Source organism: Triturus cristatus, chromosome 8, assembly GCF_964204655.1.
Source record: "Triturus cristatus chromosome 8, aTriCri1.1, whole genome shotgun sequence".
Classification (NCBI taxonomy): domain Eukaryota; kingdom Metazoa; phylum Chordata; class Amphibia; order Caudata; family Salamandridae; genus Triturus; species Triturus cristatus.
In genome coordinates this window covers 724,208,906-724,225,935 of record NC_140591.1, presented here as the reverse complement: position 1 = coordinate 724,225,935, position 17,030 = coordinate 724,208,906, and the positions used below count along the sequence as shown (strand labels likewise).

The 17,030-nt window shown below is 45.3% G+C and overlaps 1 protein-coding gene across 1 annotated transcript in view; it reads right to left on the bottom strand.

Moving 5' to 3' along the window:
• The window catches only part of DCT (dopachrome tautomerase), a 63,792-nt gene that overhangs the window by 15,888 nt on the left and 30,874 nt on the right, over positions 1-17,030 (bottom strand). Inside the window, exon 4 of the mRNA XM_085622130.1 lies at positions 3,181-3,347. Within this exon, the coding sequence (XP_085478256.1) occupies positions 3,181-3,347 (167 nt within the window). The remainder of the gene's footprint in view (positions 1-3,180; positions 3,348-17,030) is intronic.

The following is a 17,030-nucleotide window of genomic DNA, read 5'->3' as shown; positions in this document are numbered from 1 at the left end:
AGACTGAATAAGACATACCGTGCAACAACCGAAGTAAGATTGCCAGTCCTCATGGGAGGTTACAAATGAAGACAAGGGTACTAAGGAGGGACCAACAAGCCCATTAACGAATCAGAAGCTAGCATTTACAAAGGACAATGACACAAGCAAATACAAATTATGGCCGGAGAATGGGCGGAGCTTCAAGTCCGTACTAGAATACGGCATGTCTTGCAGAGCATGCGCTGCCCAGGCTCGACCTAAAAAACGAAACCCCTTATGTACCAACACATTTCTCCTTAGACACAGAATGGGTAAACCCCTTTAATAAATAAGGCCCGAGTGCTATACTTACAATTGAACAGTGAAGAGCCCCTCAGCTTTGGAAGAAAAAAAAGGGGTAATATACCTTGGTGTCCTGTGAAAATCCCAAAGAATGAAACCTAAAATAACTTTTTTCATAAAAACTGATAAAGCTCTTCGGGTAGGCTGCGGTTTGTGTATTCTTATGCCATAAAGTCAACTCCCATGTAAGTGGTTTTCCATTCCATGAACTGTCTGCTCAAAAGTATTTGCAGCCAAGACATCCATTCTCTGTTTGAGCCAGAATTAGAAGGTAGTTTTCTGAATACAGCCCATATACTGAGGAGGTGTTAAAGTACTTTCTGGCACCTTAGTTCTACGGCGAATAATTAAGATTTTTAGGGTTTTTGAAAGCCTGTGTGACAGATAGAATGTGAAGAATTTCTTCCACCAGAAGTTCATGTACATCAAGAATTATATTTATATTCTTCAGAAAAGTAATAATAGGACAGTAAAGCCAATGGGCGGCTATCCATGCAAACAGTAGAATAAACAGTGAACAGCTAAGAAGGAACAAGTCATATTATTCTAAATAGGCATTTGAATTTGATTACAAAGGGCTTCCCGGCCTTTACTTCTTAAACGTCCATCAATTTCCATCAAGGGCAGATTAATATTGGTCTCAGTTCAATAAACTATTTTTGGGTTTGGTTGTGGACTTCCCAACTCTCAGAATAATTTCCTTTCCCGTTAGGATGTCTTTGGATCAACAAAAATATGTTATTGTCAAAACCTGATCCTGTGCTTCACATCAGATCAGACTCCACTAAATCTTGTTGAACGTCCCAAACATGAAAAACCTACTTATGGGAAGCCAAGCCTATGAAGGATATATTACACAACCTGGCTGTTCATGAGACAGAGGAAAGTCTGTGCACGTGTTGAATCAGTCCTCTCAAGTGAGTAACCTTTAGCAATATTCTTTTTGTCTAACCTAAGCCATAGATAGTCTTGGAGCAGGAAATGTGAGTGACTGCTGCCTTGTTTGTTGATGTAAAGTTTGAGTGCAGCATTATTTGTGTAAAATGAAAACCTTCCTCCATGCGGCAAGAGAAGGAAAGCCTTAAGAGTAAGCAAAACTGAGTTATTGTCCAAAAAATGCCTGTGCTGTTAAGAATTCTGAGGAAGACATGGGTAGTATATTTCTTCAACTCTTATGGGGGAAGCCATCTTTGAAGAGAGGGTGAGAAGGTTGGATTTCACAGACCATCCCATCAGGCCCTTTTTCAAGGTGTTCAGAACTGAAACTAGGAAGGACTGAGAACATTTGTACGGACCTCAGCGAGAAGGTTCTCCTTCTTTGAATCTTAAGGGACAATCAGTGACATGCCGCTACGAGACTCTGGAGTCTTGGAGACCACCATGCCCATCTCCTGGCAGAATGCATTCCCAAGAGGGGAAGGCCTTATCCTTCCCCGTGTTCGAACCCGTCCCCATAGACTGATTTAAGTGTTTGTGAAAGGAAAATAGAATATCTCTATGTTGGATATTTTGTAAACCAAAAACAATAAATATTGGGGCTTGCCTGCAAGCTAAAACATGCTTGAAAAGGGTTTTTAATATGAACCTCATTTTAAATGTTAAGATCAAGTCTAAGTCTCATTGTAAAGCATGGCCTTTTTCAAATCGTTTTCTACGAGGCCATAGGTTCTAAGGACAGCTCTAGGAATAAATTGATATGTTTCCTCTACACCAGTGATACTCAAAGTAGGGCCCGAGGGCCACCTGCGACCCTCTTGACCTTTACATGCGGCCCCCCTGGTGAACGGCAGCACAAGCCGCTGTTTACCTACTGAGCACTAATATTCAGATAAAAATGTTAAATAAACAGTCAAGCATTTATTTGCAGGTTAAAATAAGTTATGAAGCACCTACGGTGGTGTCCTGAACCACTTAACTGTAGGTAAACTGCAAATAAATGTCTGCCTATTTAACATTTTTTTAGACCTCCTTACACAATCCCAGAATCATACAGTCACCCTCACGCCACCCTGCCGCCATCAGTGCAGCCCTCTGTCACACCACAGGCTATACTTTGTGGCACCTGGGCAAATATTTGCGAGTACCCATGTTCTACACTGTGTAGCAGAGCACAGAAGAGCATCCTCAGTCAGTAGGGGAACATGGTGTAGACTCAGGGCTGCGGCAAGACTGGAGGGTCTAAGGTTCACTCAAGCTCGCCCAGCCCTCAAAGCACCTCAACAAGCCCGCTATGGACGGGGGGTCCCCTGTTCCGATTGGGAGCAGGAGGGTGGGGGCTAAAGGTTCTTGTGGTTTTAAAGGAAGGACTGAGGGCACCAGGAGATTCAAAAACTAGAACTTCAAAATGTTAGATAAACACAAAATGCCTCAATTCCAATAGAGCTTTCTGGCAGCACATGCAAGTAATTTGTGGAAGAAAAAAAAAGAGCGAAAAGGTAAAGCAAGAGGTTTGGATCCCCTGAAAATGGAGTTACATTTTAGAATAAGAAATCAAATTATTTTATGAAAAATATTATAATGGTAAATTTGTCCTCGTTTCATCACTGTAGATTTGAAAATTGTTCCTATTTATTTATTCTTGGTCGTGGATGCATTTTGGTGGTACATAGGGCATATAGGAGTAGAGAAAAAAAGGCGCTTACTTAGGCCCGTACCATGGGACTCTAGCTACCATACTCTATCTCCAAGTTTGACCTGCTCTAGAGCATTTTTCAAGGCTATTATCAAAACGGAACCAGAAAACAGACATGATCATTTTAAGGGTCCATCAGGTTATCAGGTTCCTCCTTAGACGATACATAAATTGCATGAAATAAAATAGTAAAGGTTGTTGAAAATGCAGATTACTAAAATTACCTGTTACACACTATGTTCCAGCGTGAAAATCTAGAATTCTCATTAATTCGGCTTGTGTCATCTAGTCTTGATGCGCCAAAAAGTTCATCTGTACATATGTCACATTCATTTTTGCCAGTGGCAAAATTCCAATATGGTAAAGCAAACGACTCATCTCCAAGCATTCGCTGCATGAAGAAATAATAGCAATACTTTCTTAGGAAACAATATTAATGCCATAGGTTTACTTCACAAAAAAAACATTAATTGTAATTTGAAAATGGAAACCAAGACATGGAAAGAATACACGACACACAAGTTAAATATAATTCCAAACTAAATTACTTACAAGAAAAGAAATGTTCCAAAAGTAAAATACACAACCTCCAAAAAGTGCAGATGAGAGTTGTTCATCTTGTGATATATGATCAAGTGTGATGACAAACTGATAAATTCTGAACACAAAAGACAGATCCAATCAAACAAAGCATGAAATAATAACACAAAACCATTAAGAAATGTCACTGTAAAAAATCCCATGTGCACTTTTTCTCGTATCTTGGAGGTTGGATTTATTTTAACAGGCATTGGCCCACGCTTAATAAAACAATGCATCTCTTACCTACCTAGGGCGAAGTCCAACCTAGAGGTGGGCGAGCCACTAAAAGCTCGATCCAGGCTCGAACCTGAAGCCTGGATCGGGCTCAGCTTGAGGTCCTGTTGGAGACCGGCATTCATGTGGCTTCTGCCTGCCTTCTACCCAGGATGTGGCATTAATGCCAGAGCTACCGACAGTGGACCCCGGGACCCACTTTCTAGTCTGGGCGTCGGCTCAACACCCTGTGACCTATAAACAATGAATGTGACTTTGTGTAATGTAACTAGTACTCATAGAAAGTACTCCAATGCCTTTGGGTCGAGTTTGCGCTGTATTTTAAATCCACCGAACAATGCACTACGAGGGAAACAAGGCCTTTAGTATAAGGAAATTCAAATAATACCAATTTACTGGCTGATTTGTACAGAGTGAAACTAGAAAAAAAACTGGATAAATTACAGCTTTCCCACTTAGATTGTGTGATTTTAGGCAAATATTTTATTCCACCAAAACACTTCTTCACTATCGAATATGAAATCACTTTCGATAATGTGATTGCAGACTATCAGTTGTACAAAACTACAGTTTTAATGAGTACTTCTCAGTGCAGTGCTATAATGTGTATTATTAATGTCGAAGCTTACACATTAAAGAGATATTTTTCCAACTTTTAAGAGACGTTAGTATATTTTACGTTGTTTGTTGTATGATTTACATAACACATTTTCAGGGCTCAGTCGTGAAGGGGCTCCAAGATCTGAGCCAGACGCTTGGCTTGGCTCTCCCTGTTAATTTGTTGGCTCACCCGCTTCTTGTGCCACCTTTCCTCCTTCCAGAGTTTTATCTTCGGTCACAAGTCCACTGCTTAATTTGTAAAAAACATAAGTGACAGGGTTCTGGTCAGGAGGTTTACTGCAGCTTGCACCACACAATTTTAGGATCTGCTTCACAGGTTTACCCCCACTTTTTGCTGGTGTTTCACTGTTTTTCGACTTGTGTCTAGTTCAGTCATGGTTCTTATACCACTATTTTAGTATATGGTTTGGCTCGCCCCTAGGGCCTGTCGTGTATTTGTGCTATTTTACTGTGATTATTGAAGTGTAACTTATGTGTTTTGACCTCTAGTCTCATAAAGAGACTAGGAAGGTGTGTTTAGTAATAAACACATTTTATATATATACCTGGTATGGATATCTTTCATTTAGTGACTCAAGAGATTATAGACTGGTAAAACAAGCTGCTTTACATTCCTTCAAGACTTAGCCTGAAGGCTGCTCTCCATAGCTACCACTAGGATAGCTTTCAATAAAGGTGGTCTTTAACCTATAACCAATAAGGGGTTGTTTGGACTGATACAAGGTGCCCACTATAACTAGTGACCAGCATATTGCAGGCCAACTTCTCACAACAATGCCTTTGCCACCGCCGCCAATTACAGTAACACCACTACTAGTAACCATCACACTCTTCCAAGGGAGCCAATTCAGACTCTTTCAGGCTCCCACAGCTATAAGAATGGCTTGGGCAGCAGGTAACAATCATTTTTAATGTCTATTGAATTTATAATTAACTGTTGTTGTGGTACTTTCTAAATTCACCAGAAAGCACCACCTAGTGGCAGACTCACAGGCACCAGTGTCAAAAATTAAGAGCCGGTGCAGAGTTTAGGAAACCACTGGCTTAAATTAAGGAATGCCCAAATCCCCACCCATCTCACCAAGTTGCATTTTAGGTATTTATTCAGAAGCTGCCTTGCAACTACTGCTCCCCTCTTGCAACATACGCCCTGTGCTTTAGTTTTTATTTCCCTACTAGCTCTAGCCATAGTGTACATTCACAAGGACACTGCCGACAAGGACAATGGTGGGCAGCGGGGTCAATAAGTATAGGCCACTTGGCCTAGTGCAAAAGTGACCTTGAGGCCAATGATGGGAGACCCCGTGTGCCATGCTGTGGTTGACCATTAGAAGTCAGTATACCGCTGAGCGGACAGGTTTTGCTTGCAGGAACACTGGGGTGGCACCTGTTCTGGGAAGCACCTTTAACTTTTACTCTATCCCTGCAGGACTCTTGGGGTCTGATCTAGTGGCAGGACACCAAACGATGGCATGCATTTGAACTCTAGCCATAGGAGCCACAGCTTGGTAGGATGAGCCACCCCTGTGTGTGTGGGGGGGGGGGGGGGGGGGAGGTGGCAGAGCTGCTGTAGCCTTAAAGTTAGAAGTCCAAATGAGATAGTCCACTTCAAGCGATCTTAGAAGAGTTGGATGACTGCGACAAACATTGGGCAGGCTGTGTCTTGGAGTATGGTGCTCACTCTGTGCCCGGCAGGACCACCTGGGGCCTGGTGGTGCTTCATAAACAGTGGGGAGGATCTCCTCATGCCCCCCAAAAAGAAGGAACTTCCATGGTAGCCTCCTCGCCTACCTGGACAGCACCCTCCCACCCCCCCACCCCCCGAGCCAAAACCTTTGACCCCTGAGAGCGCTAAGGCTTGCCACACCATGGCACACAGAGTCCGACTTGCTGGACAGCCTTTGCGTTTTTAAAACTAAACTGCCACAGGAACCCCCACCAAAGGACTTGCTGACTTGCACTCAGGCCAAAGCACAAAAAAAAAGCTTAACTGTGAACCGACATGGGCTTCGCGGGCCAGCTGAAAGCAGTCTCCGTGAACCTGTCCACCACAGCAGCAAGATGCACAACATTAAAAGAACAACTCAAATGTGCCATACACAATCTGGATGACCAAGGATCGAGAGTCCTCCAAGCGAGAGATTCTAAGTGAAAAAATTCTAGACACCAACTTGAAACCCTTTGTGGTAGAAATGTTCTCATCCCTGCCGGGTGACAATCACCCTGCTATAAGCAGATAGGATACATTTCCAGGAGACAGTCCCAAAATCAGAGACCAAGAGATGTGCTTATCAAAATTTCACATTACCTTCCTGTGAGTGATTAAGGCCCAGCAGCACTAGCTCTTTCCTTATTCTAATTAAAATATTAACATGGAAGTTACTTAACTGAGTCATCGGCATGGTCTGAAGGGACACAATCTCCCTTTAGTAATCTCACACACTAAATCTGACAGGGACGGTAGATCTCATATTGTTTAGAAGCTAGAGGGATGACCTGTCACCTTAGTCATGGTATATGCACTTGACGCAGTGCAGGACCCATTCAGATTAGGTTACTTGGAGGATCTGACTGGAGTGGCCAGGGGGAAATTAACCTTACCGGGGACTTCAATATGGGATGGGACTCACAGGGACAGACAAGGGAAGGGGGGGGGGGGGGGGGGGAACACATGCAAAAGTCTAAGTGGTTGAAGATTACTCTGGAGGAGCTGGGCCTCTGCCATTCCAGGTGACATGTGAGAAATCATGGCTTGACATTCTACTCTGTCCTTCGGACATGTTCCTGTATCGATTAGATTCTATTGAGCAATCCCCTTGTGGGACTGAACCGATCTGTCCTGATTCGGTTGGATCTTCGAACATTGAGACGACTAAGGAGGAGGCTGCTACACCCCTCCTTGCAGAGGGATCAGGTAATAAAAGATGAAATAGGAAAACAAACTGATGAATACGTCAAACTTAATGAAGGACTAGAGGTTTGTCGGTGGGGTATGTAATGCCTTCAAGGAAGTCATCGGGTTTGTTTCCCTGCAACAGCAACTGAGCGTTCTAGACTTCAGGCTGAGGTTCAGCAGCTGAAGAGTGAGAATCTGAATCTGAAAAAAGAATGGCTGCAGCACCCTTCTTGCCACACCATTAAGACTAGTGACAAGCTAAATATGTACTTTACTAACAAGGTGGAGCTCTCTCTGCTTCGCCTTAGAAAACGTTCATGAATTTTAGGAGATAAAGTAGGCACCCAGTTCTCTTGGGCCTTGAGAAAAGCGGGCAAGAGAAAAAGTGTACATCAGGAAGTGGTAGAAGACGTGACAAAAGCAGATGAATTTTGTCACTTTTATGAGAATACATTACATTACAAATGCAGGATACTACAAACCTCCATCGTGGAACTTCCCTCTCCTCCAGGCCTTGGAAGACCTTCCTAAATAAGCTTCAACTCCCGAGACTCACAGATATTCAGAGAAATTCTTCAGAGGGCATAGTTCTACCAGAAGAGGTCAAACAAGCTATTAAATCTCTCAAACGCAATAAATCCCTGGTTCCGTATGGCCCCACAGCCCAGTTTTACAAAATATACTGTTCCAAACTGGTTCCGAAACTTACGGCCCTGTTCAACCATAGTATTGACTCTGGTTTTGTGGGTCTAGCAATGGGGGAAGTGGCAGTAGTGGTCATACGTAAAGCTAACAAGAATTCCAGGCACTGCATGTCCTACCGGCCTTCTGAATACGGGCGCAAAACTTTTCACGAAGTACCTGGCCACTTGCCCCAATAAGTTGCTTCCCACTCCGGCGCATCAGGACCAGAGTAGATTTATCCAGGGTCACCAAGCTCATGACATTTGAACAGTGATTTACCTGATGGAGGACTCGCTAAGTAACATACCTACGGTTCTCCTATTCCTAGACATAAGGCCTTTGACAGGGTAGCCTGGGCTTTCCTCTGTCTCGCACTGCAGAAGATGGGCTTGCATTCCAAGTTTGGCCACAGGGTTTGCGTAATCCATGAAGATCGTTCTCCTAGATTCGCCTTGCATAGATCTCTCGACCCCCTTCTCTTTCCAGAGACACAAGGCAGGTCTACCCCCCCCCCCCCAATAAACGCTTCTGTTTTCTCTCTTTATAGAACCCCTAGCTTCCTTGATCCAGCAGTCCGTAGCTGTGACTGGCCTCATGTTTGGGCTGTGAGAATTCAGAAATCTCCCTTTACGCGGATGTGCTTCTAATGTTGAAATCCCTGAGCACCTCACACCAGTCAGTTGGAGACTTACTTCAGTACTATGAGCTGGCCTTGGGCCATAATGTCAAATATGACAAATCTGAGATACTCAACAGGACGTTGGTAAATGGGGAGAAGGCCAGAATTCCTGAGCTATTCCCATTCAGGTGGGCCAAATCTTCCATTAAATGTCTGGGAGTTCAAATTGTGCGGACCACCAGAGAACTCTGATGCCAACTATTCCACTTCCCTCTCTTTTCAAATAGCGGTTAGAACAAAAGAGCTTTACTCTTAGGGGAAATCAGATGTTCTCCTGGCTGGGCAGGATTAAGGCAATTAGAATGAACGTCCTCTCATGTCTCCTCTACCTGCTTCAAGCCCTCTCAATATGGCTAGGTACTTCCTACCTAAAACATATTCAGCGACAACTTGTGTCCTTTATATGGAAGGGAATGGCTCCTAGGGTCTCCCAGAAATTACTGACCCAACCACGGGAGTCAGGAGGCCTGGCTGTCTCCAGTGTTCCCCATTATTACGCAGCAGACCAACGGCAGATAGTGGTGAGGTGGTACCAATGGCGTCACAGAAGATTTGACAACAGTGGACCATGCCATAGCGCGAAGACTTCTTTAGGATTTGGTGTTGCTGTACAGGTGCCAAAACACCCTGCCAAAGCATTCATCAGCACCCTGGTACCATCCACTCTCAAGACATGGGATACATAAGTAGAGTCACGAGGTCTGGTGTCATACCCAATCACTCCTACACTCCCATTCACTACAATTCAAGTTTTACACCAACCCTGGAGGTCCAATCCTTCAACGAATGGGGAAAGGGAGGCTGTAAAATGATCTGTGATATATTAGACAACACTATCCCCCAGCCCTTTCTGTAATATAAAGAATCATTTGACCTACCCAAGTGATAGAGGCTCAGTTATGCTCAGATAAGGCACTGGGCGACAGACACCCTTCGAAACACTATTCCCTCAAGGAATGATTGTCAACCTCTAAAGGCCGCTACGGTTGCACGATACCCCACAGACTTGGCGTTACCACAGGGAGTGGGAAATTATCTTGGGACTCCAGGTTGCAAGCAAGCACTGGGACAGACTAAGCAGGGATAAACACCCCACAACTATCTCAAACCTGGGGAGGGAAATGCATTATAAAGTGTAGTATCGATGGCATTACCCACCCAAAGATTACACTCCATGTACCACAATGCTTCTACTAGATGCTTGCTGGGGGGGGGGGGGGGGGGGGGGGGTTAAAGAGTACTCTGAGAGGCACTTGTAATGACCAGCATGTGTTATATTACATAGTGTCCAGCATGTCTTGTATTACTTTGCAAGTGTGAATATTCTCTATTCTACAGTGTTGATAGAGTTTGAGATGTTGTGGAACTCTAGTGTGTCATTTGCTGCTGGCGCTGCGTGGATAGATGCCTGCTTCAATAAAGATCAACCTTCAGATCATCTCTCAGTGTTATGAGCTGCTTTATTACACTGGCGACGATCTGGCGAAAAGAGAAGGACCCAGAGACACATCTACACTTAACAGGAAGAAACGTCCTAACATGGCTGTTTACACGACGACCCTCTGCTATGCTGGGGCTCGACTAGCCATTATGAGGTACGGTTTCCATTGCTTGCCCCCACTTTTACCCATTTTCCTTAATAACGACTTTAGACACATTTTGTTGAAAAACCCCACCATTACCTCGTGCGCATCATCTTCTCGCGCATACCTCCTCGGGGCCATCAGCAAAGCAGCGTTACCCTGGCAACTACCCTCACCTCACAAAAGCGCCTCTGCATTCTTCAACGGAGTTACGTCGACCACGCATAGAATTTCGAGGGGTTACTGTGGCAACCCTTGTAACTTTGGGCTTGTCAGCAAAACAGAGTCTCCCTGGCAACTGTATTCCCTTCACAGCAGCACCGCTGCATTCTTCTACGGCATTACGTCAGTCACGTACAGAGTCTCAAGGGGTGTAGGATCTGCTTCACATGGGTACCCCCACTTTTTGCTGGTGTTTCACAGTTTCTTTTACCTTAGTCTGGCTGTGGCCCTGCTAATCAGGACCCCAGGCTAGCTGCTTCCTCTCTAATATGGTTTCCATGTACATTTCTAATTGGATTCTGGAGTGCCTTATAAGCCCCTAGTATATGGTATACTATGTACCTAGGGCATAGGTACCTCAGAGGCCTACCAGGGGTTCAAGCATGTATTATGCCACCCCTGGGAAGCACTCCAAAAGGACACCACAGGTCTGCTACTGCAGCCTGGGTAAGGTGGTGCTTGCACCCCTTACTGTGGTATAGGCTACCTATATCACTACCATTGCACACACAAAACTTATAAGTCACTCCAGTGGCAGGCCTTAACAATCCTGAAGGTAGAGTGCTTGGTTTTAATGTGAGAGGGTGCCCCTGCATGAGCAGAGCCCCTCTGCAGCGTTCAGAGTACCTCCTCTGATGCGGTTTGTGGTGCAGCCGGACTATATACTCAGTGCATTATAACCTCGCGGTAAATGCCAACTTTGGACTGGCTGCACGGAAACATGTTGTGTCTGGTGTCAAACGCTTTGGAATACTACCCCCCCCCCCCCCCCCCCCACGCCAGTTCTGGCGGCGAGGGTAGCATTCCACCCTTCTAGAGGGAGAGACATGTTCACACTGGCCTAACCCGCTAAAGACTTTCTACAGCCCTGGCATCACAAAATGGATGCCACTGCCACAGACAGGGGTCTGGCCTCCTGCTGCAGACCGAAACTCCGGCAGGGGAGGACTGGACAATAGGTTTCCTGTCCCAGGGAGGTGTAATCACCTCCCCAGACAGGCAGATGTGTATTGGGGCTGGGCGGGAGCACTCTGGTGCTTTGAAGTCCTGCACTGGGGGCACACTTGGTGTCCCTGTGCATAGCCCAGTTCAAACCGGTTGCAGGGGCTACCTGCCCCTGCACGAAACTGGACAAAGGAAATGGGTGTAACCACCCCTCTTTCCAAATCCTCCCATAGGTAGGTCCCTAGAGTGTGTCCAACCCCCAAACTTTGTATAAGTATGGGAACCCAGTCCTTGAGACTTTAGATTACCCTGGACAAAACTCTAACATATATCCTGGACCTACGACGTTCTACTTTAACTAGAAGACTGAAGAAATCTCCCTTGGGGTCAAGGAGTAACTCCCCTGCTTGGCAGGCACCAAAGAAGCAACTGTCCGGTCTGCAATTCTGAAGCTCCTGCCGGACGCTGAAGTCTCTGCATCCCCAGAGGTGGATTTCCAGACTTCCGAGGCTACCCCGAGTCCACAGCAAAGCTCAGGCCCGTGGCTATCGTGGGTGACGTGGAACCATGACCCCTGCACACCGTGAACTTTTGCAGCTCCATCTTCCTGGTCTTCCTCGAAGTTGTGCTTTGGGCTCCAAGTAGCCCCAGCCTTGAGCACCTCCTGCACCGAAGATTTCTGGCCTCCACTCCACGAGTGACCCGTGGGCCAGTTTCCAGTGTGACCGCTTGAGGCTCCTTCGCGATTGCTAGCCCGTTGGCTAGTAGGTCCCCATGAAGGAGACTCCTCTTCTGATTGAGCTTTCCTGGTTGCTCCAGACGTGCCCCGACTTACCCTCGCTGTGTGAGTCCCCCAGACCTTGCTGGTCTGAACCTACGTCCTTTCTCTGATTCCAAGTGACTTGCCGTTGCCAAGGTTTGTTGGATCCAATCTGGTCACAGACACCGCAGCACTCGACAGACTTCGTGGGACAGCTCGAATCCAGCTCCTGGTGGTCATCGTGCCTTCTAGATCTTGTGGCTGAAGAGTCAAGACACCCGTCAACTCACCTGAAACACCCGACATCTGTGGGCATTGGTCTATCGTGCCCTTGGTCACTGGTAAGTGACCCAGACTCTGTCCCCTCTGCTTTCAGGTTCCTTCCATCCTAGATCCAGGCTTGGATCGCTTCGGACACTTTTCTTCATGGCAGCAGCACTTCTTCGCCAGCTCCCATTGAAATCGATGACGCGACCCGACACCAAAAGACACCTATGCACCCGGCTTCCCTGGGTGAGGTAACACGAGTACTCCGGAGCTCCCGTGGGTGCTAGCCCTAGAACTTCCTAAGTCTAAAAGGGTTTGGTTCGGACTCATTTCTAAGTGTCCCTAATCTTTAAATTTCCAACCGCGACATTGCCCATAGAAGCTAAAGGGAACCCGCGGCTGTGTTCACACACTGCACACGCCCCCCGTGGGTCCCCTGTGTCACTACCTTGGGTGGTTCCCTGGGGTCCCAGCAATTCTACAGGCTCTAGGCCTTGTGTCTAGTTCATTTGTGGTTCTTATACCACTTTATTGGTATATGGTTTGGTATGCCCCTAGGGCCCAAACGTGTATTTGTGCTAATACTGACTTGTAACTTAAGTACTTCGAACTCCAGTCTCATAAAGAGACTAGAGGGGTGTGTTTTATCTTAAATACATTTATTTTAAATATATACCTGGTGTGGTTGACCTTTCATTTGGTCATTCAAGAGATTATAGACTGGTAAAACAAGCTGCTTTACATTCCTTCAAGACTTAGCCTGAAGGCTGCTCTCCATAGCTACCACTAGGATAGCTTTCAATAAAGGTTGTCTTTAACCTATCACCATAAGGGGTCGTTTGGACTGATACAAGGTGCCCACTATAACTAGTGGACAGCATATATCAGGCCAATTTCTCACAAGGGGTTACTGTGGCAACCCGTGTATCAACAAAATTGTTCTGTCGCTGCATTTTTCTTCGGCATTATGCCTGTGATACTGTGACTTTCAAGGGATTACTGTTGCAACCTGTGTGACAAATGCAAAAGAAACAATTGATGGACGGAATGCTGGACAATGCAAACATTCACCCCAGTCACAAAGATCTGGGTTTAATCCATCATTCTTTTGCTCACCACACCACCCCAGTTTGGACCCAGCCATATGCAAATCAGTCTTGACCCTGTTCCTTGTGGGTATAGTCCAGCCTGAACTGCCAAGCCCTGGATCGGAAACAAGCATCCTGGGTCTGGTTTGAGGGTATCACCCTTCATCAGCCAGGCTAGCTTGAATCCAGTGGTGTAGTGAGCACGGTGCCCACGTCTGGGCATACTCTTCCCACTTAGGGTTACAAATGCGAAAGAAACAATTGATGGACGGAATGCTGGACAATGCAAACATGGCTTGGCAGTTCGGGCTGGACTGTTCCCATGAGGTACAGGGTCAAGACTAATTTGCATATAGCTGTGTCTGAACTGGGGTGGCAAAGTGAGCTAAAGAATGATGATGATGGATTCAACCCAGATCTGTGACTGAGGGGGAGTGTTTGAAAGGTTTCAGCACTCCATCCATCATCTTTGTGTTTGCTTTGTGCAACCTGTGTGACTTCCTTTTAAACTGCACGTTGCCTGGTCAACTAACTTGCTTCAACTTCAGTAAACAATGGCAGTCCTTCATCTCAGCTACTGCAACATGGGCGTTCATTTTCTAGTGCCTTTTTATCGCTGACAGGAACAGCTATACCTTCTGTCGATCCAACAGCCTGGAAGCAGATCCATGTACATATGTGGAAACCGGAAGCTGCTTTCAGCTTTACTTCAATAAGCTCACTGCACTACCGGAGTGCCTCATTTTCCAACTCTGCTACAGTGATAAGCACACTACCATTCAAGTGCTTTCAATACTTTGCTATTTTATGGTGTTAGGCACACCTTTTCATATCCTCAGTGCCTTCCCTTTATGTACTTTCTACAGTGATAGGCACACTGTTGTTTTTCATATGAAACTCCATCATATTTCCTGTAATAACTTGCCGCTACAGTGTTTTCACACTTACTAAATTACAGAGACTATCATCCTCTTCTGTCATAGGTTGCTCTTGCAATGCAGAATGTTACTTCGCCTCCTTTCTTTCTCTCCAATCCAGGTGAACCTTCCATTCGGTGGTCCAAGTGGAAGAAGGTTTTTCTCAATTACACAGGAGTATGTGGAGTTTCTTTGAGTGCCGAGAGGAAGTCCGCTTTGCACTTACACTGTCTGGGCTCAGAGGGACAAGACTTTTTGAACACTTACCTGATCTGACTGATGCTGAATCTGATCGCCTCAATGAGTTTGAGATTTGTTTAAAGAAGTTAGACAAACATTACCTCCCTAGAGTGAGCACCGTGTTAGAGCGATACCATTTTGGGAAGCGTATACAATTGGCCCAAGAGTCTGTTGAGGTGTATGTTACTCACTTGCGAAAACTCGCTTCAACCTGTAAATTTTGGAGTACACTTGAAGAACGCATTCGTGACCAATTTATGTTGGGTTGCAACATAGAAAAGTTCAAGGATGAGTTGTGGCAGAAAGATGACCCCAAATTAGATGAAGTCATCTCAATTGCAAAATGCCTTGAGCACTCTTGCCTGTTCTGAGGTTATAAAAAAGGAGCACGGTACCAGTGGTGAAAAAGTACAAAGTGTGACCAAGACTAAAGCTCCCAAACAAAGTGAAACCCTGCATCTAAAATTTAAGAAGGGGTTTGCTGTCAAGTGTTATCACTGACATGGTTGGCCACCTGGCTAATGATAAGTCATGTCCTGCTTTAACCTCGAAGTGTCATAATTGTGGGAAAGTAGGTCATGTGGCGAAAGCCTGTAGAGCACAGAAATACAAGAAGAACAAGCGGGTGAAGAAGTTTGTACCTTGACAAACTACACTGTGGTAAGGTCTTGGTTCAGGTTGTGCAGAGCATTGGCAAGAGTTCTAAGAGTCCTGTTGACAGTGTTGAAGTGAATGGTCACACTGTCAAAATGCTCTTTGATTTTGGGGCGAAAGTTACCTTGATTCCAAAAAGTTTTTATGACACTGCCTTGTGCGACAAATTGAAGGTCTTTAAACCAGATATCAAACCGCTCGCATATGGTGGACAACCTACAAGTACAAAGGTAGACTTACTGCTGGGAAGATCTATATCTCGTCCAGGGGAGACAGTATCATGAGCTGGCTCCATCAAGCTGATCTTGGGGTGATGTTGATTCCTGGTGGCGATCCTTGTATTGTCTTAAAGGATAGTTTTTCCCCGTCATTCCCTTGCAGTGACAAAAACCCTGGGCACATTAAAATTGTTCAAGTGGGTGACTTACGCAGTGAGTTTGAACAAGTCTTAAGTGAAAAGTTGGGTTGTCTATCTGGCTATACACACAAAATCACTCTTCGAGTTGATGCTTATCCTGTTTCTTGCAAAGTCCCTAGTGTGTCTTGGGCGCTAAGGGAGCCCATGCGCACTGAACTAGAGAAGTTGAAGAAAGAAGGGATCATAGAGGAGACTGAAGCTAGTGATTGGCTCCTGTTCTCCCCCGTAAGGCTTCTGGTGAGGTGAGGCTGTGTGTGGACCTTAGTGCTCTTAATTGTGCTGTTATTGCCAAGAGGTACCCTCTCCCTAATATTACGGAGATGGTGACCCAATTAGAGGGGGCTGAGGTTTTTTCTACCCTAGATCTTAGAGCCGCATATCATCAGATCAGGATTGATAGTGGTTCAATGAATCCGACAGCCTTTATCACACCGTTTGGAACATATAAATTTACCCGTCTTCCATTTGGCCTAAATTCTGCAACCTCCGTCTTTCAGCGAGCCATGGAGGATGTCCTACATGGGTTGTCAGGTGTCAAGATATACCAAGACGATGTCCTGGTACATGGTTCCTCCCAAAAAGTCCATGATGAGAGGCTTAGGGCAGTTTTAGAATGGTTTAGGTCACGCAGCCTGACTTTACGTGACAACAAGTGTAGGTTCAACCTCTCGGAAATGGATTACTTGGGATGTAAGTTGACGAAGGAAGGTGTTAAACCTAGAGATCATCTGGTAAGAACCATCAAGAGTCTTCCCATACCACAATCCAGGGATGATCTGGTCACCTTTCTTGGCATGGCTGAATACTATAATAAATTTGTTTCACAGTTTGCTTCGAGCACCTTTACCTTAAGGTCGCTTCTAAAGAAAGGTGCAAAGTTTATCTGGTCTGCCCAGTGTCAAGTAGAATTTGATGATATCAAAAATGCTTTGAGTGGTGCCCAAGCTCTCCAGAGTTTTGACATGACGGCTCATTCCATTTTGATTACTGATGCAAGTTCTAAGGGTCTGGGTGCGGTCCTCAAACAAGTAAAGAATGGTAAGGAAATGACCATTATGTTTCTTTCAAGAGCACTAGTAGGACTGGAAGTACAGTACTCGGGCATAGAGAAAGAAACTTTGGGTATCTTTTGGGTTATTAGAAAGCTCAAGAAATGTCTTTGGGGAAACGGTTTGTAGTGTGCTCTGACCATAAACCATTGAAGGACTTGTTCACTAAGAAGAGTCGAGATGCTGTCTCCTCAAGAATTTGTAGGTGGATAGTCGCACTTCAAGACTATGACTT